General features: G+C 51.9%; 1 protein-coding gene across 1 annotated transcript in view; it reads right to left on the bottom strand.

The window, feature by feature from the left end:
* Positions 1 to 10,447: 10,447 nt before the first annotated feature.
* The window catches only part of KLHL25 (kelch like family member 25), a 30,463-nt gene continuing 14,662 nt past the window's right edge, over positions 10,448 to 26,248 (bottom strand). Inside the window, exons 2-3 of the mRNA XM_053581743.1 lie at positions 15,952 to 17,755; positions 10,448 to 12,067 (exon numbers count right to left, since the gene is read on the bottom strand). Coding sequence (XP_053437718.1) covers positions 15,975 to 17,744 — 1,770 coding nt within the window. The 5' untranslated portion in view covers positions 17,745 to 17,755 and the 3' untranslated portion in view covers positions 10,448 to 12,067; positions 15,952 to 15,974. The remainder of the gene's footprint in view (positions 12,068 to 15,951; positions 17,756 to 26,248) is intronic.

The raw sequence follows: 26,248 nt of genomic DNA, 5'->3' as shown, positions 1-26,248 counted from the left end.
ACAGACTCAAGTTGACACCCGTGGGCCCCTCTCCTTGTGTCCTGAGACAACATGCTTGGCCTCTCAGAACTATGGCTTATTAGCAAAATAGGGATAATGGCACCTACCCTACCTACCCTACACAGTTATTGTAAGAAAAAACATATATATACAACTCTTTCTTTCTGCTTGGCAGGGAGAGAAGGAAAACAGGAAGGCCCGACCTGGATTAATGTGCGTACCTGCTTCCCTAACGGGGGTCTGACAGGTGTGAGCATTTACTATGACTTGGGGGATGCCAGATGGTTTCAGAGTCATCTGGGTCAAAGAAAGTTTGTCCATGTTTGGTTTTCTTAGAGTACGTTCTCTTGGGCCTCAGGGTTCAGGAGAAGCAGGAGCACTCACTGACAAGAAGCCCACAGGATTGTGATCTTGTGAACCCTGAACATCACGAAGTGGGTTGAATCTCCCCAATGGTGGGTGATCACACCAAAGCTCCTGGCGGCACCAGTCCACTTCCCACCTTCTGATAGGAAGACCTGAGATTTTCCCCTTAGACCAGTGTTTTTCCAGAGGGTAGTCATTAGATCCCCTGCTTCAGAATTATCTGGGCTGCGCATCTCTGCATATCTCTGGACCCAACCCCACATTTAATGAGTCAGTGCTTGGAGGGAGGGAGCCAGGGAACTTTTGAGTAACACCCTGAGGGTTATGTGTACTAAAGCTTGAGAGCTGCTGGAATGCCTATGCCCTGATGCAGTTTCCTCTTGGACATGAGTTTGAACTACAAGGACACTTGAGTTCTTGCAAACAAAAGAAGAGCAAAAATATAGCATTCTCAGGATACAAAACCTACCTATATGGAGGGACTTCACATACATGAGTTCCACAGGGTCAACTGTGGGACCTGGGAGTACGAGTGGGTTTGGCATATGTCAGGATCCTGGAACCAATACCCCTACAGGGGATTGCAGAGGAAGGAGGGAACCAGGTGAAGCCAAGGTAAAGCAAGAATCCTGCCAGGATGGGAGGAAGGGTGGAGAATCCTCAAAGAACTCAAAAGAGACCTTCTATTTGATCATTTGACCCTGCAATCCCATTACTAAGTAACCACTCAGAAGGAAAAAAAAAATCATTTTATCTTAAGGACATTTGAACTAGATTCACAGCTCAATTCAAAATCGCCAAGATGTGGAAACAACCCAAGTGCCCATCAACCCATGAATGGATTAATAAACTGTGGTGTATGTATACCACTGAATACTATTCAGCCATAAAAACACACGGAGGCTTTACATCTTTTATATTAACCTGGATGCAATTGAAACACATTCTTCTTAGTAAAGTATCACAAGAATGGAAAAGCATGGGAGGCTGAGTTGGAGACCAGCCTGAGCAAGAGAAAGACCCCATCTCTACTAAAAATAGGAAAAATTAGCCATGCATTGTGGCAGGCAACTGTAGTCCCAGCCACTTGGGAGCCTGAGGCAAGGAGATAGCCCAACAGTTTGAGGTTGCTGTGAGCCAGGGTGCCACACCCAGGGCACAGAGTGAGACTCTGTTTCAAAAAAAAGTGAAAAAGCAAGTATCCAATGTACTCAAAAGTAATATGAAACCAATAGACAAACACGTACATTCCCACACAAGAGAAAAATTCAATTCAATTCACATGGGGGGAGGGGGAAGGAGGAAGGATTGGTGTTCTCCCACTTCATGGGCACAACATAAGGGTATATGGCACAATCCTGGATGAGGGCCACAACTACATAACAAATGCAAACACTGCAACCTAATCATTTGTACCCTCACATTAATCTGGAGAAAAAAAAAGAATCCTGCTAGGAGTTCCCACTTCCTTGGAGCAGTGGGTGCTTTCCACTCTGCAAAAACAAGTTCCCTGGGGGAGTCCTGCCCTGCAAACCCTTCTCCACCAGCATCCTGACTGTGCATAAATGGTGGTGAGCAACAGCTTGACTTTGGGCAAGGCATTGAGCCTCAGCGCCTTCTTCACCTGCCATGTAGAGATGATACGCCCTCAGAGGCCTGCGGTGATGACACAGTGACAGGACGGAGCACAGAGTAAATGCACCACGGATATTTCCTCCCACTGCTGTTTGTATAGACCTTGTCATGAAGGGCCAAGTGGCCTTGAGCATATCACATCCACAAAATGGGCTGGTTCTCAGCCTTTGGCTGCACGTTAGAATCACCTGGGAGAGATTTAGGCCTCGAGACGCCCAGGCCACACCTGAAGGGGGGTCACATCAGAACCTTTGGGGTGGGACCCTGAGAGCAGGGCATTTTGGTGCTCTCAGGTTTTGGCATAAAGCTGAGGTCGAGACCCCCTGGATGGAAACAGTGCCCCTGAGAGGGGCATAGCCTACGAGGGCCTGGCCTGGACTTACAGGAGCATTCCCAGGGCCTCCAGAAGCAAGGAAGGATGATGGGCAGAGACATGCACGGGGCTGCCTGCAAGTCTCAAATTCAGGTGCCAACCTCAAGCTGACTTTCCCCAGAGAGTCTAGGCCACCTTTACCCCAGTCCACCTGCCCCTTCACCCCTACATCCTCTCCCATCCAACCTAGACCTCCAATATTAGCCATAGTTCTACAAGGGCATTGTCTTAACATTTTTAATATTATTGTAATTCATATTCTCTAAACAATATATGGTAAGAAATATTGAAATTCATATTTTAAACTTTTCTTTTGAGACAGAAAGAAAAGTTTGTCACCCTTGGTAGAGTGTCATGGTGTCATGGCTCACAGCAACCTCAAACTCTCGGGCTCAAGTGATTCTCTTGCCTCAGCCTCCCAAGTAGCTGGGACTACAGGTGACCACCACAACACCTGGCTATTTTTTTTAGAGACAAGGTCTCACTCTGGCTCAGGCTGGTTGGTTTTGAACCTGTGAGCTCAGGCAATCCACCCGCCTTAGGCTCCCAAGTGCTGGGATTACAGGCGTGAGCCACTGTGCCCAGCCATTTTTTGTTTTGTTTTTTTTTTTTTGCAGTTTTTGGCTGGGGCTGGGTTTGAACCCACCACCTCCGGCATTTGGGGCCGGTGCTCCACTCCTTTGAGCCACAGGTGCCGTCCCCGCCCAGCCATTTTTTAAACGTTTTAACATCTATAAACCCATCGCCCAGAATTAACCGTCCATTAACATTTCATTATGATGCCCTATGCTTCTTGTGTACGCATGTTTAAAGCCAAATTAAAGTCACGTTCTATCTGGAGATTTCTGTCCTACTTATTTCATTTCACATTTTGTTACCAACATCTGGATGCTTAATATCCACTTCATGGCTATATCCTCGTTGGGAACTCAGGTGTTTCCAAATTTTCCCTCTTATGAATGACATACAGGGTTATTTTTATAACATTCTTTGTTGCCCTATTTCAAAGCAATACATATTTATTAGAGAAAATGTAGAACATAATAGAATTTATAGATGTGTATGTGTGCCAAGTTGACACGGGGTGGACTTGTGATGGTTAATTTTGTGTCAACTTGACGGGACTAAGTGATGACAGGTATTTCTGGGTGTGTCTGTGAGGTGTTTCCAAAAGTGATTAGCATTTGGCTCAGCAGACTGAGAAAAGATCCACCCTCAGTAATGTGGGTGGCACCATCCAATCCACGGAGAGTTGGAATAGAACAAGGTGGGGAAAGGGCAAATTTCCGCTCTTATTGAGCTGGGACACCATCTGTGCCTGCCCTGCCATGTGGGAGCTCCTGGCTTTCAGGCCTTGGCACTCCAGGACAGACATGAAGGGCCCCTGGCTCTTGGGCCTTTGGACTTACACCAGGACTAACACCTGTTCGTGGCACTTATTCTCCACATGAGCCAATCTTTCATAACAAATCTAATTCATACGTAAATATAAATGACTCAGCCATTTGGAAAAATTCAGGCAGTTCCTTAAAGATTACACTCAGAGTGCTGGCTGACAGATGCTGCCAGCAGCATGCTAACTCAAAGATGCGGATGAACCCTGAAAACATGCTAACTCAAAGATGCAATCACAAGGACCACCGATCATTTTGTTTGTACAAAATATCTCAAATAGGCAACTGTGTAGAGGCAGCAAGTAGGTTAGTGCTACGTAGGATGGGGTACTGGGGGAGACTGGTGGCATGCGTTTCTCGCAGGGGGGACAAAAACGGTCTGAAATTGTGATAATGAAGAAATAAATTTGCCATATGAAAATAAAAAATAAAATTGCGATAATGGTCACATAACCAAACATACTAAAAACCATCGAACTATATGCTTCAATGGGTAGATTTAGGGGGTGTGAATCATGTCTCAGTCAAACATATATATTAACAAGGGGACAGGAAGAATTTTCATGGGTGACATATATATCACTATGATGATTGTGATGATTTCTTGGGTAGATACATATATCAAAATTAATAAAACTGGCTTGGTGCTCATAGCTCAGTTGAGTAGGGCACCAGCACATACACTGAGGCTGGCAGGTTTGAACCCAAACAACAATGACAGCTACAACCAAAAAATAGCGGGGCGTTGTGGCAGGTGCCTGTAGTCCCAGCTACTTGGGAGGCTGAGGCAAGAGAATAGCTTAAGCCCAAGAGTTGGAGGTTGCTGTGAGCTGTGATGCCTCTGCACTCTACCGAGGGTGACGTAGTGAGACTGTCTCAAAAAGAAAAAAAGAAAAAAGAAAAAATTTATAAAACTGTACAATTTCTTTTTTATTGTTTGGGATTCATTGAAGGTAGTACAAAGAATTAGGTTATACTGATTGTATTGGTTAGGTAAAATCCCTCTTATAATTGTGTCTTGTCCCCCAAAAGTGTGCCATACACCTTGACCCTCTCTCCTCCCCTCTCCCCACTCCCTCATTCTCTCCCCCCATATCAGATCATCTACTGCCTTCATATTAGAATTGAGTACACTGGATTCTTGCTTCTCCATTCTTGTGATGCTTTGCTAAGAAGAATGTGTTCTGGGCGGCACCTGTGGCTCAAGGAGTAGGGCGCCGGTCCCATATGCCGGAGGTGGCAGGTTCAAACCTAGCCCCGGCCAAAAACAAAAACAAAAAAAAATGAAAAAAAAAAAGAAGTATGTGTTCCAACTCAGTCCAGGTTAATACAAAAGATGTAAAGTCTCCATATATATATATTTTTTTGTAGAGACAGAGTCTCACTTTACCACCTTCAGTAGAGTGCCATGATGTCACAGGGCTCACAGCAACCTCTAGCTCTTGGGCTTCCGCGATTCTCCTGCCTCAGCCTCCTAAGCAGCTGGGATTACAGGTGCCTGCCACAACACCCGGCTATTTTTTGGTTGGCTGGGTTTGAACCCGCCACCCTCGGTATATGGGGCCGGCGCCTTACTCACTGAGCCACAGGCGCCACCCAAAGTCTCCATATTTTTTAATGGCTGAATACTATTTCATGGTATACCTATACCACAGCTTGTTGATCCATTCCTGGGTTGGCAGGCATTTAGATTGTTTCCACATTTTGGCGAACTGTACAATTTGAATATGTGTACTTTATTTGTATATCAATTGTACTTTAATAAAGCTGTTTTGTTTTGTAAGACAGAGTCTCACTCTGTAACCCAGGCTAGAGTACCATGGCCTCAGCCTCGCTCACAGCAACTTCAAACTCCTGGGCTCAAGCGATCCTCCTGTCTCAGCCTCCCCTGTAGCTGGGACTACAGGTGCCCACCAAAATGCCCTGCTAGTTGTTTTACTTTTAGTAGAGATGGGCTCAGGCTGGTTTTGAACTCCTGAGCCCAAGTAATCCTCCTGCTTTAGCCTCACTGAGTGCTAGGATTATAGGTAGAAGCCACCATGCCCAGCCCCAATAAAGCTATTTCTAAAAATGGCCTACAGCATGCATCTGGAAATAAGCACAATTCACATTATGGCTTACCCTTCCGGTCTCTTTTCTGTGAACACACACAGTTCATTTTATAAAATGAGATAATCTTATCTTTTCTCCACTTGATAATATATCATCAGCATCTTTCCAAGTCATTGAATATCACGTTTGATAGCCACACAGTATTTTATGTTCAATAATGTAATTAGCTTATGCCATGTGGGAGTATTTTACATGAAACAACTTATATCCTTTCAGGGTACAAGGTCTGTCCCTTCCTGTCCTCGCCTGGAACAGAATTGGAAGCCCATCCTTCCGCCTGGCCTGGCCTCCTCCAAAAGTAGCCTCAGAATTCAAGCCTGAGGCTGGCAGGGAGCCTCTGAGAACTGGCTCAGGGACAGTGGCTCATTCCTTGAATTCCTGCCTCTTTTCACTGCTCTGGGTTGGCACCAGGTGCTGAATGGGCCTCCAGCTGTGGCCATGGGCTCAATGCTGCTGCCTCCTCCTCGGCATGGAGAGGAAAAGGCAGAGAGGAAATTCAGCTCAGTCCCAGCCCCAGCTCTGTGCTGGCCTTGACGTGAAGGCCCAGCCAGTGATCTGCAAATCCTTTGGTTTATGAGCCACATGTAGAACTTGGTTTATGAGCCAGCCATGTATGACTTGCATATATCTTTGTTGATCTCTAAAATAGTACTACAATTAATAATTGCAAAGTATATAATTTCCGGTACATTACTTAAATGCTTCAAATACAATGAGGGCTGGAGATTTAAACTGCTCAATTTATAGAATGCCCACTAGGTACATGTATTAGCAAAGCCAGTCCTTCTTGGCCAACTGGCCAATTCAGAATCAATTTCTATCAAAAATGAGTTTTATTTTGTCTTTAAAATCTAAATTAAAATGTCCTGATAACAATTATTTCTTTTCTCTCTCTCTCTCGTTCTTTTTTTTTTTTCCGAGACCGAGTCTTACTTTGTCACCCTTGGTAGAGTGCTGTAGGTCACAGCAACCTCAAACTCCTGGGCTTAAGCAATTCTCTTGCCTCAGCCTCCCAAGTAGCTGGGACTACAGGTGCCTGCCACAACACCCGGCTATTTTTAGAGACGAGATCTCACTCTGGCTCAGGCTGGTCTCAAACCTGTGAGCTCAGATAATCCAACTGCCTCGGCCTCCCAAGTGCTGAGATTAGAGGCATGAGCCACTGCGCCTAGCCTATTTGGTTTTTCAATTACAATTTAAACCTAGAAATGGATAAGAATGGAGGGAGAGAGGTAAATAGGCCTGCGCACACCTCTGGGGAGTGTTTTGAATGCAATAAAATATAACAGCCAGCAAGCTGTAATTAATTTACTAGGGCTGCCTGCCATGTCAAAGTGACAAAGTGCCACAGAGTAGCTTAAACAACAGAAATTTATCCTCTCGCAGACCCGGAGGCTGGAAGTCTGAGATCCAGGCGCCCGCAGGGCCCTATTCCCTCTGAAGATTCTGCCCTGGCTTCTGGGAGCCCCTTGGCTTGCGGCAGTGTAACTTGGATTTTCACAGGGCATCTCCCTGTGCGTGTCTGTCCAAATTCCCCACTTCGTGTTAGATTCGGGGCCCACCCTACTAAAGTATGACCTGATCTGAATGAATTATATTTCAAAAGCTCATTTCAAATAAAATAAAATTCTGAGCTATTAGAGTTTAGGATTTGCACATTTTTTAGGGTCAACACAATTGAACCCATAACCCTATCATGTATTTTTAAAAAAACCAAATTTATGCTAATTGATCAACACCCATGTACACATTTAGTAGTAAAACTCAATGGAAAGAGAGAGGAGGGGCAAATTCACACCTATTGAGTATAATGCACACCAGCTGGGTGATGGGCACACTTATAACTTTGACTCAAACTGTACAAAAACAATTCATGTTACCAAAAGATTTGTAGCCTCATGATATTTTGAAGTTTTTTAAGAAGCTAATTTATGATATTAAGGGAAGCACTGTGCACTTCCCTTAATTTACAGAATGTGCACTATGTAACTGTATTAGCAAAGCCAGCCTCATTCACCTGAACCACCCCGGCTCACGGGGCAGGGCTCAAACTTTGGCAGATGTTATGGGCTGGGCAAGCTAGAGGTCAGGTGGGACTGGGTCCGAGGGCAGGAGACCAGCCAGAGGCCATCCATCTCAGAGCAGTTCACCTACAAGTTGCAAGAGAACGTTCCCAACTCCTGAAAGTGAGAGTGCTGGGGGCAGGCCAGGATGGAATGTGGACGTTTCCCAACTATGCAAAACACCCACCCAGTGAAGACCCAGAAGAGCCATGGCTCTTTCCAAGTGTACGCGTTAGACAATTGCGTCTCCTAAAGGATTCCTTCTTCCCCCTTTACGATTTACAGCTTTGGGTCTTGAGCAAGGGGTGTGGCACCTGCTGTTGGGGTAGATGAGTGTGGACTCACCCTCTCGCTGGCTCCAGGGCCAGGGAAGGGTCCTGTGAAGGCAGGGAGCTGGCTGAGTAGCCAAGTGGAGGCAGCAGTTGGCTGCCCCCTCCTCACCTTGCCCCCTGCAGGCACACAGGATGCTGAACCCGCCCCATCCCCCTAAATGGCCAAATCTCTTCCCTGCATTGCTGCTCAACCCAGGAACGCTGTATTGGCTCTCTTGTGACTGAGGTGCCCAGGTAGACCTTGCCCATCACTGAAGTGGAGGGTGTCTTCTCTCTTCCCAACACCCCATCCCAGACTCGTTTGGCCCCTGGGAGGCCAGGGAACATGTGACTAGGCCTGCTGGGCAATGGCTGGGGGCATTGGAGGCTATGGATTGGTTCCAAACCCCAGTTCCACAACTGCAATATGGTGACCATTCTCACTATATCAAGGCCTATTCAGGTGCCAGCGTGGGGTTTAGGTCTTTGCAGAACTTGATCTCAAGTGTTCTGTTAGCCCTGCTATCATGAAGCTTGCATCAGAGAATCAAATGTTTAACCAAGCTTTTACACACGCGAGAGAGCTCAGCCCCCAACCCAGCAGGCCTGGCTCCGGGGTTCTGTCCATTTCAACATGCAGCTTCCTCCTCTTCCTCTCCCTGCCTCTCGGGCAAGTCACTTTGCCCACTGGGTCTGCTTCCTTACCAGTGAGAAGAGGACAAGATATGCCCACCTCCCAGGGTCACTGCAAGTCTTTAGCACTAATTATGCAAAGCACTGGTTAGCGGGCAGCACACAGCCAGGGCTTGACAAGCGCTGGTAGGCACAGAGCCAGGCTCTTTGGGGTGGTGGCCCTGCTCCCTCACAGAGAAGGGGAGACAGGGTGGTATGTGCAGGTTCAACCCCCAGCCAGATGGATGAAGAGGCTTCCTCCCTTTGCTTATTTGGTACCAGAGTCCCAGAGTTTTAGCAGGGCACTCTCCAGCCTCCCTGCAGCCAGTGTGGATGAGGCAGAGGTCCAGCCACTGGGAGGGTGCAAAAGCTGTGTGAGGCTTCTGTGGCACACTCATGCCTGTAATGGCTCACTCTTCAGGGACTTGCCTGTCACCTCCTCTTCTCCCCATCCCACCTGCTGGAGTCAGACGGGAGAGCAGGGGCTGGGTGGCAGTGGTGGGCAGGAGAGGGCAGCGCTGTGTGGAAGATGGCCAGCAACGAGGAAGGAGCCTGGGCCTGCTCACACTGGCACTGTGACTCCTCAGCCAGGAGCCACCTCTCCCCACTGTGTACACTCTCTTCATAGCAGTTTGCCAGCATGGAGGTGGCAGTGGTCACCTCTGTTAACACTAAACCTGGAGCAGGTGTGGACATCGTGAGGGGTGGGCTGGGACATTCCCACGCTGTGGCAGAGGGAAGAGGACGCCTCTGCCCAGGCCCTACCACTCTAACCACGCTCAGCTACATGGGAGGAGGATGGCATGACTTCGCCAGCGTGACGTACCAGGGCCGCCAGTACATGTGACATGTGTCTTCTGTGTGTGGCTTTCGTGAAGCTGGCGTCAATCTTGAGGGCCTGCACACAGCTGAGCACCGCTGCAGACAGGAGCCGCCACCCGGCCACTACCAGGCTAGAGTAGTGTGACTCTCATGCCCCAGGACCACACCATGGGCGTCACCGCCACAGCCTGCCCGCTGAGGGGCCCTGTAGGTGAGACCATGAAACATTGAACACTGTTTTACCCGGGGGCGTGTCCTTAGGTTTAGAGCTAATGGGGGCAGGTAACCAGGAACCGTGTGACCGATGAGGGCCAAGCATCCTGTTGAGATGAGCTGTGATCACGGAAGCCACCCACTCACACAGTCACACCCGCCCTAATGGTACTTGGGTGATCTGTGCCAGTGGGGCCCTCTGCCCGCCAAAATGGACGGGCCTACATTTTCCACTGGAGTTCACCGCATGGCGGGGTTTGGGGAAAGAAATTACTCTCAGGAGGGCAGGATCGGGATTCCACAGGGAACCAAATTCAAGGCTGCTGCTAAAATATCACACGGAGAAGCAGGCAGTCCCTTAGGTGTGGGTCCCCACTTCCCACCTCATCGGACAGGCTCATCCGGCAGCTTTGAGACAGACATCTGCCCGCAGTCTGTCCCTAAGACTGGCCCCAGAGCACCAGGCAAGCAGGGAATTTTGTCAGCTTTTTATTAAGTTAGAAAACTGATAGAAGCAACACAACTTTCGGGGAAAGCACCACAGCTAGGTCCTTTGTGCTTTGACAAGTGTGCTTCACCTCCAGGAGGCGGCCCTGGGGCAGGGGCCTGGCAGGCCTGTGGCTTCTTCACCAGCCCTGTTGGCTGGGGTGGGCACGGTGGGTGCTGAGATGAATCCGGCTAGCAAGGAAGGCCAGCCTTTGGGGATCTGAGGGATTCTGAGGATCCCTGGGACGTGTTCCCAGGCTGGAGGCATCCATGGGAAAACCCTGCCCAAAGATCCCGCTTCCCACAGAAGTCCCCAGGACCAGCGCCAGCGCTGCGGTATGAGGACGTTCAAGGCTGATGAAATAACTGCTTTGTAACGTAGCCCACCCTGGAGCCCTAATCCTGAGCTGGCCGAACAGCAAGGACACACGGCGGTGACCAGGGAAGCCACAGGTTTGGGCACCCAGCCCCTCCTCAGGTCCCTGAGAGCCACCTCACCCTCACATAAGAGGCTTGGGGTGAGTGAGGGATGTGTGGGTGGCCACTGGCAGGAGCTGACGCCCCCACAACCTAGATGCTGGGGATTTACTGACAACGGACCCTAGTGGCTTGGGAAGTGACAGCAATGAACAAATGTCTGGCAGTTCTCAAGACCACTTTTATTTTTGAGCTCGGGGAACAGAGAGGGGCCAGATCTGTGTTCTCAGCTGGAAGGCCAAGTGCCAGCTGGGGTGTTGTCACTGTCCTCCAGGCAGAGATGGCTGCAGCCCTGAGGGACCTGCAGGGGTGCTCTGGGGTCCCTCTGTGGCCCCAGGTCATGGCCACTCCATCTTGGAGGGTAGGCCACAGTCTGAGGGCAAGTGTGGTCTCGGACAAGGGTTGTCACTGCCTCTAGGGTGGTGAGGTGAACCCCAGGGTACCCTGGGACTTGAACAGGCACGAGATGTGTCTGCATTGTGCTGGTCGATGCTGGGACCTGGAGCTTTGCAGAGGGGCCCACAGGAGCTCCCCACTTTACTCTCAGGGTTCTGTGTGCTATTTACTAGTAAGGACTTGTGAATGTCACTGTGGTCACTCCTATTTGCTAATAAGGACTAGTGGATGCCACTGTAGTCACCCCACAGGGTTTCTGCCCCTTATAAAATCTGTCCTGGGTTTTCTCCTTTCAGACCCAGTGAACCCTGCTCACCCCCACAGCCTGGAATACCATCTCCGGCATGACATCACAGTAGGGCAGTCCTGGAGTACAGGCTCCCACCCAGTGCCACTCCCACTCAGGAGCCCTTCCTGCCACTGCTGGCAGGCCCCAGGCCAGGTTGTGCTGACACAGGTGACCTCAAGGCTCTGCAGTTGGGTCCTTCTCCCCAAGACCAGGGAGGCAGTGCTGGTGGCAGCCCATGCCCCTCTGGAAGGTCCTCTCTTCTGGCAGACCACTGCAAAGCTCAAGAGGCCTCTGGGGGCACATGAGACTCTGGAGACGCTTCTCTTCTCTTGCCTGAAGCTCAGAACAGCTGAAGCTGCTGCTCCCAGGGATGACTGAGCTTCCATTGTGGCAATAGGCCAAGGCCACTCTGTGACAGTGAGGGCCGAAGCCATGGAAAGGAGAGGAACATGCAGAGTCTGTGGAGGGGGAGAGGGAGAACAAGAGAAAATGAATCAGTGGACACACTGTTCTGTCCTAATCTGGAACAACCCAAGCCCTGCCTCCACTGGACTCAGGGCTGGGCATGCAACTGTCAGCAGCGCAGCCCTGAGCACCTCCCAAGCCTGGCTTCCTTAGTGTGACAGCTGATTTGGGGTGTCAACGTGACTGGGTTAGGGGTACCCAGGAAGCTGGAAAAGTGCCATTTATCCTGAATACTTCAGGAGGCGCTGAGCCCCCCTCTGCTGCTACAAGGGAGACCCAGCCCTCTGGCTCTGGTGTGTCTGTGAAGGTGACTCCGAAGTCAGTGTCCTGGTGGGGAAGAGGCACCCTCTGCATGAGTGGGCACCATCTGGCTGGCTGGGAGTCCAGCCACAACAAAAAGGCAAAGGAAGTGTGAACTCGGCTTTCTCTCTGGGATGCCTGCTTCTCCTCCCCTTGGATATCAGAGTTCCAAATTCTCTGGTGTTTGGACTCTGGGACTTGCACAGGGGACCTTGGGCTCTTGGGCCTTTGGCCTTGGATAGTGCCAGGCTCCTGGCTCCTTGGTTCTCCAGCCTGCAGATGGCCTTCTGTGGGACTTCCCAGCCTCCATAACCAAGTGAGCCAACTCTCCTAGGAAGAGTTTCTGGACTCTCCTCAAAGGCAGGGGTATGGACACGGCACCCTGGGAAGGGCCTTGCAGCTCTGTTTGCCAGGGTCCCGTGAGAGTCAGGCATGCCCTGGGCGTCAGCTTCCTGCCCAGATGCTGAGCTGTGGGCCCTTCCCAGGGCGCCGTGTCCATACCCCTGCCTTTGAGGAGAATCCAGAGACTCTAAGCCACCCAGGCAGGAGAAGCTGCACAGAAGGGGTTTTGCTGCGCGAGGGCACAACTGAGGGTCCCTGAGAGGACAGAAGCACAGAGGGGGTGGTTCTGAGGCCAAAGGCAGTTTCTGGTTGGCTGTGGGCCTGTAAGGAGGAAGGAGCTGGAAACAGCTTCCAACCCCCAGTGCAGAAGCCTGCAGCCTGGAGGTGCTCGTGATCACCCTGGGGACACAGCTCTGAGATGACAGGGTCCGGAGGTGGCTTCCCAGTAGGATGTGGGACTAGTCCAGTCCTGAGTGCCCACTTCTTTATCCCTGAGCAGGGGTGATGACAGCACCCCCAGTGTGGTCTGTGGGAGGCTCGGCTGGATACATGGAACGTATCAGCAAGCACGACTGTGGAGATGGCCCTTCCTGGAAGGAAGGGCTGGGCTGAGACATCTAGAGGCCCTTGCAGCCCAAACCACTATCATCACCACCCTTCCTCATCACTATCCCTGTAAAAGCAGCTCTGAACCGGTACCTGTATCTGATCTCTACTCAAGTACAATGAGCAGTACAATCTCTATTCCCATTTTCCAGATAGGAAAGCTGAACCTCAGGGAAGTAAGTAACCTGGCCCAGGGCCAAGAGAAGTAAGAATTAGAGCCGAGAGGCAATGCCTGCTTCCCTTCCAGGGTTCCTGGAATCAGGGCAATTCCTGGGAAAGCAAATGGCTTACCAGGTCCAGCTGGCCTGCCCCAGCCCTATCAGACAGGGCGACAGGGAGCCCAAACCTGGAGGTAGTCAGAGCTGCCTAAGGCTGGCAGCATAGGACCCTGCTCCCCACCTGGCCCAGGGCAGGAGGAGTCTCCATTCCCCAACTGGGGACACCCCCAGGTTCCTAAATTACCTGGAGAGCAACAATAGGGAATTAATAAGGTAACACCCATATCCTCTTGGAAGCTTACTCCTCAGGGGACCAAGAAATCTGGTAGGTCAGATTTTTCTTCCAAAGAAAAAGTGAGATTTAACAACAAAAACAAAATAAAAACCCCTTCTAAACCAGAAAAGCCTTAAAAGAGAACAAAGCCACATTCTTATCTGGGTGGCCCCTCATGAGCCCAAACGCCGTGTTTACAGATTTGATGCCCACACATGGGCCTCCCTCGTGTGCCAGAGCCTCCCTTCAAGGGACTGGAAGGCCTGGGGGGATCTGATTTAGTAGCTGATACATCAGCTTCCTCTTAGAAGCAATCTCGGCTAAGAGTGACGCCTTCTGCTGCGCAGAGCTCTCAGCAATCATGTCAGCAGCTGCCAATTCACGGAGGGAATTAATTTTTCAGCTCAGGTTCCTGTGGACTGAACTGCAGGAGCTGAGCCTGCACACAGGGACGCCTGCTGGCCCCTTAGTGCCGCTGGGGTGCAGAAGCAGGTGAGGACCTGGGAGGGACCTGGGTGCTCTTAGCATATTTGCCTCCGCCACTTCCGCCACTTCCTCCACGGGCTCCTTGTGTGCTGAAGGCAGAGCAGCACCTTGGGGTCCCCTGCCCTACCCTCTCCCCAACCCAGCTCAAAGTCCCCAGGGTCCCAGGCCACCTGCCTTTATGCATCCTGGCCCTTTCCAGGACCTGAGCAAGCCAAGTTCAAAACCCTCTCTGGCGCCTGCAAACCCATCACCTATGCCCGTCCCTACCCTGAGAACCAAAAGGGCGGGCGAGCACACAGCTGCCCCTCGGAGAGGCTGCCTGTCCCCAAGCCTGCCCTCCCACCCCATGGCACTAGCACCTGCGTCCCTCTGGCTCTCCATTCTTTGCTCTGCTCATTGTTTCTCAACAGAACCCCAGGCTGTGGCCCTCAACCTGGAGCTGTGACCACTACTGAGGCCAGGGACCTCAGAGCTCCAGGCTGTGGCCTGGGCTTTGGCATCTGTGTAGTGAAGCATTTGGCCTTGCCCAAACAAAGGTCTGGTCTTGGCCCTCAGCTCCTGAGAGGTGATCTATGTCTTTGTTTGGGGCAGGGTGTTGGCCACATGTGACAATCATGTGACTTAGGTGGGGGTTTGGGTCATGCTGTATCAATCCATCTGGAGACAGAGTAACCATGTCAGCAATTAGTCAGCTAATCAATCATCCACTTGGTACATCTGCAGGAAAAACTATGAACACAAAGCCTGCAGGAGGGTCCCTGCTCAGCAATCCTGCACACACACTGCCACTCCTCCGTGCTGGGAGAGCGACACTGTCCAGGGGGAGAATGCAAAGCTCTTGAGCTCTGTCCTATGCGTATCTTCCCTTGGCTGATCTTAATCTGTATCCTCTCCCTATAATAAACTACATGGGTGAGCACAGAAGCCTTCAGTGAGTTCTGAATCCTTAAGCAAAGTATAGAAACTGAGGGTATTTTGGAAGGCCCTCTGTCTTGTAGATGATGTCAGAAGTTAAGAGCAAACCTGTATGGAGATTGCGCCCTCAGACTTTTCAAGGTGACTTAAGTATCACATGGCACAGTCAAAACATCCCTGTTGGAAGATTCTGATGTGTAACCATATTTGAGAACCACAGTGCTGGACTAACTAAAGTTACTATCTCCCTGCAGGGTGCAGTGGCTCAGGCCTATAGTCCTAGAGCTGTGGGAAGTCAAAGTGGGTGGATTGCTTGAGCTCAGGAGTTTGAAACCAGCCTGAGCAAGAGTGAGACCCCCATCTGTGCTAAAAATAGAAAAAAACTAGCCAGGCACCTGTGATCCCAGCTACTCAGGCGGCTGAGGCTGAGCCCAAGAGTTTGAGGTTGCTGTGAGCTATGATGCCACAGCACTCTACCCAGTGTCACCCAATCCAGGGTGACAGAATAAGACTGTCTCAAAAAAAAAAAGTTATTGCCCATTTTGCAGAGGGGATGTATAATTTGCTCAAGGTCAACTTCAAGTAAGAGGCAAAGCCAGGATCACACTTGAGCACACCAGCCACCTGTTGCCCTTCTGGTCTTCCCTGGAAGACCTGTATGTAGAGTGGAAATGGGCAGAATGCTATTCTCCCCGCCCTCCACGGCCCGGAGCAGCCCGGGGCCGCTGGGACTCACCTGGCCGGGCTCTGCGCTGCTCTTCATGCAGGCAGGTGCTTCCAGGTGCTGACAAAGGCCGTGGGGATGAGTGAGTAGGGCACTGTGGTGATGCAGTTCCACGTGTCCGAAGTGGGGTCATAGCAGTCCAGGGTCTTACACCTTTGGGTCCCAAAGTAGCCCCCCACCACATAGAGCTTGTTGCCAGAAGCTAGGGCGTGGCAGGACATGCGTTTGGCTGTCATGTCCCCAATCCGTGTCCACTGGTTGGTTTCGCAGTCAAAGCGGTAGGCTGACGCAGCTGTGAATTCCGTGTCACCTCCCATGATGAAGATCTGGCTGCCCAGGACTGCAGCGGCTGTGTATCGCCAAGGCTGGGGACACTCAGCCTTGATGGTCCAGCGGTTCTCCGAGGGGTCGTAGCACTGCACTTTGGATACCATGTCTCGGTGGATGCTGGTCCCTCCGAACACAAAGAGCTTCAGCTTGGCACTCACCACCGCTGCGTTGCTGACCCCGTCCCTCAGCGGGGCCACCATCGTCCACTTGTTGGCCCCAGGGTCGTACTTCTCCACTTGCTTCAGGGAGACAGAAGGTGAGGCCGGGAAGACGCCTGCCAGGGAGGTGTGTCCCCCCACCACGTAGAGGCAGTTTTCCAGCTCGGCAGAGCCATGGCCAAAGCGGGCGATCAGCATGGGTGCCGCCTTGGACCACTCCTCGTGAACCGTGTCGTACACCCACACGTCCTTGGAGACCCCGTTCTCGGAGCCCCTGCCCCCGGTCACGTAGACCTTGCAGCCGATGGCCGAGGCGCTGAACTCCTTCCGAGGGCTGGGCAGGTCCGCCTTGGGGATGATCTCTTTGGCCTTGTGGTCCACCTGGTAGATCTTGTCGCACATGAAGGTCTGACCGCCCAGGATGAGCAGCGTGTGGCCCGCCTTGCGCGGGCGGGCGCAGGGGCTGGGGACCACCCCGTCGTTCTGCAGGATCCTGGTCTTACAGTGGAGGGCCTCGTCCACGATAAGCCTGGTGCGCTCATCTGCCGCCAAAAGGGCCTCGCTGGAGACGGCCTCCTGCAGCCAGTTGGACGGCAGCAGCGCCAGGCGCACGCTGCGCAGGAGCTCGGGCAGGTGGGCCTTCCGCTGCTGGGGGTCGTGCTTCACCCACTGCAGGATGGCCCCGAAGACCACCCGCTCGTCCTCCGTCTCCAGCTCGTCGCTCGAGACGAGGTCCAGCAGCGTGTCCTTGGACAGGCTGTTAAAGTCCTCGCTCTGCCGCACGGCCTCAAAGTGCACCAGGCACATGCGCCAGGAGAACTCGTAGAGCCGGCGGCACTGGTGGGCGTCCGAGAGCAGCATCATGCCCAGGCAGTTGGACGGGATGAGGTTTTTCTCCAGGAACTCGGCGGCAGCGTCGCGCACGTCGTGGAACTGCAGCATGTCGCCCGCTTCCAGGAGCGACTCAGCGTTCTCCTCGTTGATGGCGATGCGCGAGGAATAGGCGAAGTCCAGCAGCAGCTCCAGCACCTCAGGGTGCAGGTTGTCCTGGAAGTTGACCATGTCGTCCCGGCTCTCCCGCAGGCCATGGCTGAACATGGCCTCGAAGTAGCGGCTGGAGGCGGCCAGCACCGCGCGGTGGCAGGGGAAGGCGCGGTCGCCCGCCCAGAGCGTGACGTCGGTGAACATGCGGTGCTTGCGCAGCGTGTTGAGGTGTGCCAGCACGCAGTCGGGGTGTGAGGCCTTGTGGAAGAGCGTGACGTTCATGGAGCCGGTGCTGCTCCGCGACTTGCGGTTCTCGTGGACGCTGACCGACATGCTGAGCCAGCCTGCGGGAGAGCAAGCCCACCAGTGAGAGCGGCCCCTCCTGCCCGGCTGCCCTCTCCCAGGTCACGCTGGGACCCCAGACGCCCCAGTCTGTCCCCCGCCCTCTGCTCGGCTCTGCCAGATCTCTTGGGCCATGTCTCCAGGGACACATTGTGGACAAGAGTGGCTGGCCCTGCAGAAACTGGTTTGTCCTCATCAGCATGGACCAGCTTAGGGACAAACATCTTTGTCCTGGAGATGAACCACCCCCGGAGGAGCTTGGATTGGCACTGCTTCCCATGGTTATGAGAACATGCAAAGGGTGTCAAGGGCAGTGCTAAGTAGGTAGTGCTTCTCAGGACACCTCTGAGATGCTCTCTGGATCCACATTTTATACCTGGGGAAACCACAGCTGAGAGAGGCAAAGAAGCTACCCAAGGTGCTGGAGCCAGGACTCCCAGGTGTGAAGCCCAATCTCTGCCCTCCCTGGGCCCAAAGTGACTCTGATTCCTGCAAAGTTTGCTATGCACACCTCAGCAGAACCTCAGGCACACATCCCCTACTCCCAGCAGGCTCTGTACTGAGCTGGGCTCCAAGCAGCACTGGCGAGAAGCCCTTCTTGGCCTTGGAAAGATCTCCAAGAGCTGCAGTCATGACCCAAGCGCTCAGTATAGATACATTCTCCAAATCCAGGGATCTCCAGAGGCCTCTTCATTCAGCTGGGCTGAGTGATGACCTGGAAGCTGCCAGTGTGATGTGACTCAGGCTCTACACCAAGACCCAGACCTGGACAACAGCGGACGTGCTGAACTTAGCTGACTAAGGCAACCCAGACATGCTCCAACCCAAGCAGGGGAGCCTTCAGAGCCCATGGGGCCACCCTGGTCCCTGCAGGAGATTTGAGGATCCCGGACACTAAGCACCTGACCTGCTTCCCTTATCTATCCTCCTGTGCCAGCTGGGGTCATGGAACTTGGAGCAGTGGTCCGTGCAGACAGACAGACATGCACCTACAACCTGCTTGACTGGGGGCTTCCAAGGCACTGTACTGAAGTCCAGCATGACCCGAGACCCCAGTTCAATGCCGTGAACAGGAGGCTTAGCCAATAGGCAGCAAAAATCTTTTGCTTTGAGAAAAAGTAGCCAAAAAGCATGCTGCCTTCTCTCATCCTGACCCCCTACCTAAATAAAGCCTATGTTGCCTTCTTCCTGCTGGTAATGAAGAAAAAACAAACAAACAAACATTTTTCACTTTTATTTCAAAATTATATGCCCTCCCTGCCTCCCGCTTCAAGTCAATTTTCTACTTAAGTAATAATCTGGTAAAGGAAGGAAGTGATTTCATGCTTCAGTGAAACGGTAAATGAGTGTCCAACTGCACTGCTTTCTCTGACTCATTCCTCCTGTAGCAAAGAACCAGAGAAGACTTTACAAACCTCCAGGATCTGGGCACCTGGCCTTGCTGCTCCAACCCCAGGCTCCAGGCTGCAGGACCTGCTGGGACACCACTGTGCACAGCTGGGCTCCGAGGCTAGGCGGCCAGCCCCTGGGGGTGGGGTGAGAGCTGGCCCAGGTCTGGCCTGTACCTGGTGGTCCCAGCTCCACCCATGCCCCGGGGAGCTTCCCCTCTGCTTGCATCTCCCTTTTTTCTTCTTATACAGTGAAATCCCCATCCTGCTCCGGCTCCATAGATCACTCCTTGGCAACTATTTCCTGAGTACATCCTCTGACGGGGCCCTGGGACATGGTGTCAGGGAGCCTGAGAGGCCGTGCTCACCTGGTCTGTAGAAAGCTTTGCCTACAGCTCGGGCCCTTGACTGGCTGAATTGCCCAATCTGAAATCTGAAACACAACATGTTTTCCTAACTCCTGCTGTGATTGCTAAATCCTCACTTCAACTCCTACCGCTTTGGTCAGTGGACACTTTCCCAAATGTGGCTCTGTGGCATTGTGCCCCACCCCACTGAGTATTCAGTGTCTTTGATCTGAAGACCACTTTGGTGGGGAGGAGGCGCTGGGAGAGCTAGGACCAGGAAGGATTCCAATGCAGGGCTTGGGCTCCCTCCCCCAGGGTCAGGTTCCAGGGGCCTAAGTACCTCATTGCACCTGCCACTTGCTCCATCCTGGCCCTGACCAGGGAGCCAGGCCAGTTCTGAACTTGGGCTGAACGCCACCTTGAATGCTAGAGAATTCAGACACCCCACTGTGTGTGGGCCAAACCCCTTTGGGGTTCTTTTCCCACGCAGGCCAAATTAGAATCCCAGCTCTTCTCTTTGGTGATCTGGAAGCTGGACACAGCCAGTGGCTGCCCTGGGAGAGTGAGCTCCCTGGGCTACATAGCCCCTGCTCTCCCCACAGCAGCAGGAGGGGCCTGGGAGGTGGGCACACTCCAAGCCCCTCAAACTAAGGCCCTGGGGTTTTCTGGCCTGGGCAGTGGCCTCGCGCGGCATGCTTCCCTCAGGGTCTGCCTCAGTCCCAGGTCCCCGCTGTCAAGACAGCTAACCCAGAAGGCTGCAGAGTCAGGGCTGGACCCTCCCTCCTTCTGGGGAGCTGTGATAACAGGGCTGCCTGCAAGGTGCCTAGGGGAAAACTCCCTTTGAGGGAGGGTATGGTCTGGACAAAGTAAGGCTCAGAAGACTGAGAAAGACCAAAAAGCAGCACAAGTGGACAGAGCAGCCAGGCCTGCCCTGAGGGGGAGACAAAGCAGTGACCTCTACAAGGCCAGCATGAGTGGGCAGTTCAGGGCCCCAAGCTGCCTGGGTCCTCCCAGGGGAGCGCTGCGGGATGTACGGAAGCAGCCCTGCCCAGCCCCTCGGAAGCCTCCCTGTGCCTACGGTCCCCGCCTGGGGGGCCACAGTCTATCAGATGCTCTCACGCTACACACATCCCAGATCCCAGAGATGTTTTGATGACCTAAGCATCGCCCTGGGCTTTGGTGGATTTAGAGCACATCATTTAACTGCACGCAGACCAGCAATTCATCATCCTGCAGAGGGATGGATCCCGCAGGGCAAGCCTCTCCTGAGGGCAGGGGGTGGGGAAGAAGTGGCAACAAAGTGCTCACTTCTCTGGTCATCCTCGGGCAGTTAAGTAACTTTAAGAGGAAACAAAGTCGCCAAGGGGTAAGACCTTGGGGAGAGGGGGAACTTGCCACACTCACAGAAGATTCCTGACTGAAAGCTAAAGGCACATTCTGAGAGGAAAATGAGGCCACCATAGCTGCCATTTCGGCCACTCTTGACATGGTTTGACTTCACTAACCCCTTTCCCCCTTTCCTTTACCAGCTGAGTTAGGGAACCTCAAAACCAGGGTGTCAGTTCTTCACTAGAAGCTGGGGAGTGAGAGAAGCACAGGCCTCAGCTGGGGGGCTGTCCCACTGCCCCCAGCTGGGCATGGTTTAGGTCACTGCAGGAGCTCAGGGCCATGCCTCCCCTGCAGCCCTTTGGTACAAATCAGAACACCCTTTCCACTTCTACAGTGCACCCATCTCTTGGTTAGCAGGACAGCACCTTTGGAAAGTCAGAAAAGCCTTCAATGGAAGATGTGGCTCGGGGCCCACCCACATACAAGGCTCAGAGAGGAAAACGCAGCTGGATTTCAGAAGCCCTGATGCCCACACCGTGGTTCATGGTCAGCCTGCAGGAGCCAGCACTCAGAGTGATGCAAAGCCCTGTCCTTCCCGCCACCCAAAGGGCCCTGGGTGTTAAGAGTCGGGACTCTGACAATAATGATTCCGTGGAAACATGGAGTTGCAAGGGCCTCACCATGCCCCTCTGCCAGGCCCATTTCCATCATTCCCATTTTATTGAGAAGGTTCAAGGTTACACTCCCAGAACTCTGGCCTGACCGTAGACTCTGAGCTCCTCATTCCTCTGTCACACGGAGGGGGAAGTAGCTATGTACGTGACTGTTGTGAGAGTTACACGAGACAATGGTGAACAAGCACAGAAGAACCTCCATGGGCGACCACCTCCCCACACGCCCACCTCCTCAAGCTGACCCAACTTTCACAGACTGGACATGTACCACGTCCACGTGTCAGTGCGGCAGGCCTCCTGCCGTATGTTGACCACCCCCGTGTGTTGCCCAGCTCGCTACCATCCCCTGGGTGGTCACCTGCAGAGTTTCCACTGTATCTGGAACAGCGTCAGGCCTATCTATCATGCTTACTCGGCCAGCTGTTTTATTACTGCTGCTGCTGGTGTTACACTGTCAAATGAAGAACAGAACGGACATTCTTGATCTTACTCCACCACCCCCAACTTCCCTTGGGGGTTTCCACCGTGCCTTCATTTTTAAATTGTCTGATTTTATAACGATTGTGTATTGTTTTTTATAATTAAGAAAAAGAGTAAAGGCTTTGGTCCGGCCTGCTGGATCTGGGTCACCCGTGGAAGTGAAAGTGTGATGACAGAAGACTTAAATGTGATTAAATGCCATAGCGGTGCAGGACTGTGACCTGCAGCAACTGTTCCCAAGCTGGGAGTTCCAGGCAGCCCTGATGCTGCAGCTCAAATTCCTGCCCTGACCCAGCAGCTCACAGAAACCAGCAGCTCAGGAAGCTCAGGGGTGCAGCGGTATCCACCTTTTCCATTTTTAAGCAGAAACCAAACTAAGCACCCTATTAAACAGAGAAATCTAATTGAAAATTGATTAAATGAGAATGACCACAGTAACTGAATCAGAGCCACAGATCACTCTAGATTCAAGTGAATGGGCCCTCTCCCTAGATGTTTCTGCCTTTCAGTGATACTTCCTTAAAAAGGAAACAAACAAACAAACAAACAAGCCAGGCGCGGTGGCTCACACCTATAATCCCAGCACTCTGAGAGGCCAGGGCAGAGGACAGCTTAAGCTTACCAGTCTGAGACCCCATCTCTACTAAAAAAAAATAGAAAAAAACTAGCTGGGTGAGGTGGCGGGCATTTATAGGTCCAGGTACTTGGGAGGCTGAAGCAGGAGGATCATTTGGGCCTGAGAGGTTGAAGCTACTGTGAACTACAGTGATGCCGCAGCCCTCTATCCAGGGCAACAGAGTGAGACTGTTTCAAAACCAAACAAAAAACCCAACAAACCAACCAAAATACCCTTTATTCAAAATAGGTTATGTATCCTTTATTAATTAAAAATGCAACTGATCAGACTTGTCTGTACTTTTCACTATATGTGTATTTATTTATTTTAACTTGTGTTAAAGCTTTCTATTGTGGGAAGATTTCAAACCTGTAGTGAAGCCACAGAACTGTATGACCACGCCCTCTGGTCTCGGGTGGTCAGTCTGCCTGGTGGTACTTGCTGCCCCCAACCCCCAGCCTTTAGATTCACGCTTCCCCACAGGAGTGGGCTGGGCATGAGGGGAGTTTTAGAGCAGAGCAAGGCTCAAGGAAGCAGGAAGATGTCTGCTGCGTAAGCTGCTTGGTGATTGTTGGGTTTCCTCTGTAGGTAGCCCAACAAGGTCCCTCCATCAAACAGCTCCCTGTGAACGGGAGTGGGACAGCAAGCCAATGCCCATCCCTGAGCTCTCCCAAAAGGACAGAATCACAGCCGTTTCATAGCCTCTGACAGAGCACTAGTTTCCACCTGCTGTTCTGAGGTCAAGATCAACAGTGCCAACGTATCCTCTCCACCCTTCCATCCTCGTGTCTCTGGATTACCGTACACACGGCCACCCAGCTGCCGCAGCCAAAGCCTGGAAAGCAAAGGGAGGCCCAAACAGACCCAGAGGCCCGGCCAATGTTCACTGCCCTCTCCCTATGCTCCAGCCCTTTCACTTAATGCACCCAAGTGTTAAGCACACGTGAGGAAGGGCAGCCACTTTAGCTTCCAAACTGACAGCTGAGTGCGAGGCTAACTGAGGCCTCTGATCATCAGAGAGCCGGAGCTATGATTACTAGTTGACAGATGCTGTGGAGAATGATGCTCTGGCCCGGCGCAGTGGCTCACACCTGTAGTCCCAGCACTTTGGGGGGCAAAGGTGGGAGGATCACTTGAGGTCAAGAGTTTGAGACCAACGTGGGGAACACAGCAAGCCCTCCTATCTATAAAAGGAGAGAGAAAGAGAGACAGAGGGGCCATTTCTGCTGGCGTGGAAGCACGGCTCCAGAGCAAGGGTGCAGGCAGTGCCCGGAGCTAGGCCAAACCAGGGCAGCAGCTCTGCCTTCCTGATGCGGGCACAGAACAGGAGGTAAGAGGTCCAGGCCTGTGAGACCTCTGAAAAATGAAGCAATACGTGTTGCAAAAAAATAAAAAAATCTGTAGAGAGTTCTGTTCGGGAAGGAAGCCCAATCGAATGCATGACTGCACGTACCCAAGACTGTCTTGGGCATTTCAGATACAAGATTTAATCCTTACAACCACGCTTGACATGGTTATGATTTTGCTTCCATCAGGATGGGCAAGGTTCTTGTGCAGCAACAAACAACTCCCAAATCTCAGTGGCTTTACAGAACAAAAATTTATACCTCGCTCCTACTACACACCATACCCATCGCGGTTCAGGTGGTGACCTGCGGGGAGGGTTCCTCTCCACCACTCTCACTCCCAGGAGCCAGGATGACAGAGCTGCCACCGTGTCACCAGTCACTATGCCAAAGTGAGAGGAGAGAGCGCTCTGGGAAGGGTTGGCCCAGAAGGACACACACCACTTCTGCTCCTATCTCACTTGCTCTAACGAGTCACACAATTTCACTCACCCACGAGAGAGCCAGGGTACAACCCTACCGTACGCTACACCACCTGTGGCATCTACAGAAGAGAAAACAGAAGCTCAGAGGGTGATGATAATGACCCCACCACCAAGAGTGCTAATAAATCACAGTTACGAGTAGGTGCTGGGCACTGTTCTAAGTGCTTTATGTGCTAACTCACCTAATCCCAGGTAGGATCCTTCCTAATCTCAGGTAGGATCATTGATCTCATCTTTTAGTTTAGGCAACTGGGCAGGGAGAGGTTGGACAGTTTGCCTAAGGCCATGCGGAGAGTGGGGACACAGCCCTGGGCCCTGGCTACACTGTGGGAGTCCAGTGACAGGAGGCTGGAGAATGGGCGACATTCAAATCCAGGCTGTCTCACTCTTCCCCTGCACCAAAGGCCTCATGTCCACCAGCAGGTCCCAGCACCAGGACACTGTCCACTCTACCACCCCACCCTGCTTGAATCAGCCCTTGTCAACCAGCTTCTGTACAACGGGGACAGTGAGATCTTGAAGAGGACTGAGCCCCCAGGCCCCGTGATACCCATGGTAAGTAATGAATTATCTTCTCTCCTGTGAGGCAGTGGTCTCAGTGAAGCGCCCCCCGTGTGTGCAGACGAGGAGCCCCAGTGGACAGTTTGCCTCAGAGAAGAGACTTGTTCAGCTACTCAGAGACAATATACAAATCTGGCCAGTTCCTCACCAACATTTATTTATTTATTTATTTATTTTTGGTTTTTTTTTGGCCGGGGCTGGGTTTGAACCTGCCACCTCCGGCATATGGGACCGGCACCCTACCCCTTGAGCCACAGGCGCCGCCTTATTTTTTATTTATTTATTTTTTTTTTGGAGACACAGTCTCACTCTGTCACCCCTGGTAGAGTGCTGTGGCATCATAGCTCACAACAACCTCAAACTCTTGGGCTCAAGTGATCCTCTTGCCTCAGCCTCCCAAGTAGTTGGGACAGGTGACCACCTCAACACCCGGCTAGTTTTAGAGACAAGGTCTTGCTCTTGTTGGTCTCAAACTCTTGAGCACAAGCAATCTACCTGCCTTGGACTCCCAGAGACCAACATTTTTTTTTTTTTTTTTAAGGAAAAGCTGTCCCAAGAGGGAATATCCCAGCCACACACTCAGCCCACAGCAGGTGTGGGCAATGCCCCTCTTTCCTAGTATCCCACCTTCTCAGAGAGAGCAGGAGCTCTGCAGACACAGCCAAGAGGCACACTCAGGAGCGCGATCATGTTGCCTTTTACTGAAAAGACAACATAATAGTGACAAGTGAGCTATAAAAGACACCCCCCCCCCATCATGCTCCTAACAGAGGCATACTCCCCAGGTGTAGGGATGGACAGGGATACTTCTCCTAAGGGGTCGAAAATTAGATCTTGGGGAATAAAAAACTCTTATTCTAGATATACATATGTCTGCAGTATTAAACCATAATGGGGGTGGTGGTGTACAACTAGGGAAAAAAGGTCTAGAAAGGCTTGAGGTGGGGAGGTGCTAACGAGAAGAGCCTGGGAAACACTGCAAACAGAACTATTCTCACCGTAGCTTATTGTTTTCAGCTTTTATCCCAAAATAAGCATTTTAAAATTGTTTAAATTTTAAACAGCAGTTTACAGCATACTGTTGTATAATGTTTTCACCTTAACCTTCCACATACTCGCCATTTCCCCATCCTTCACTCCCTACTGAACACGGACTGATTAAGGGCCTATCGGGGGCGACCCCGCCGTCTTCTGGGTCCTGAAACTTAGCTGTGCATCTCTGCTATTGCCAATCTTCTTGTCTGTGAAACATAAAATCACCATGATTTA

This window comes from Nycticebus coucang, chromosome 2, assembly GCF_027406575.1.
Source record: "Nycticebus coucang isolate mNycCou1 chromosome 2, mNycCou1.pri, whole genome shotgun sequence".
In the NCBI taxonomy this organism is placed as follows: Eukaryota; Metazoa; Chordata; class Mammalia; order Primates; family Lorisidae; genus Nycticebus; species Nycticebus coucang.
Note: the sequence above shows the minus strand (reverse complement) of the source record. Positions and strands in the feature narration are given on the sequence as shown.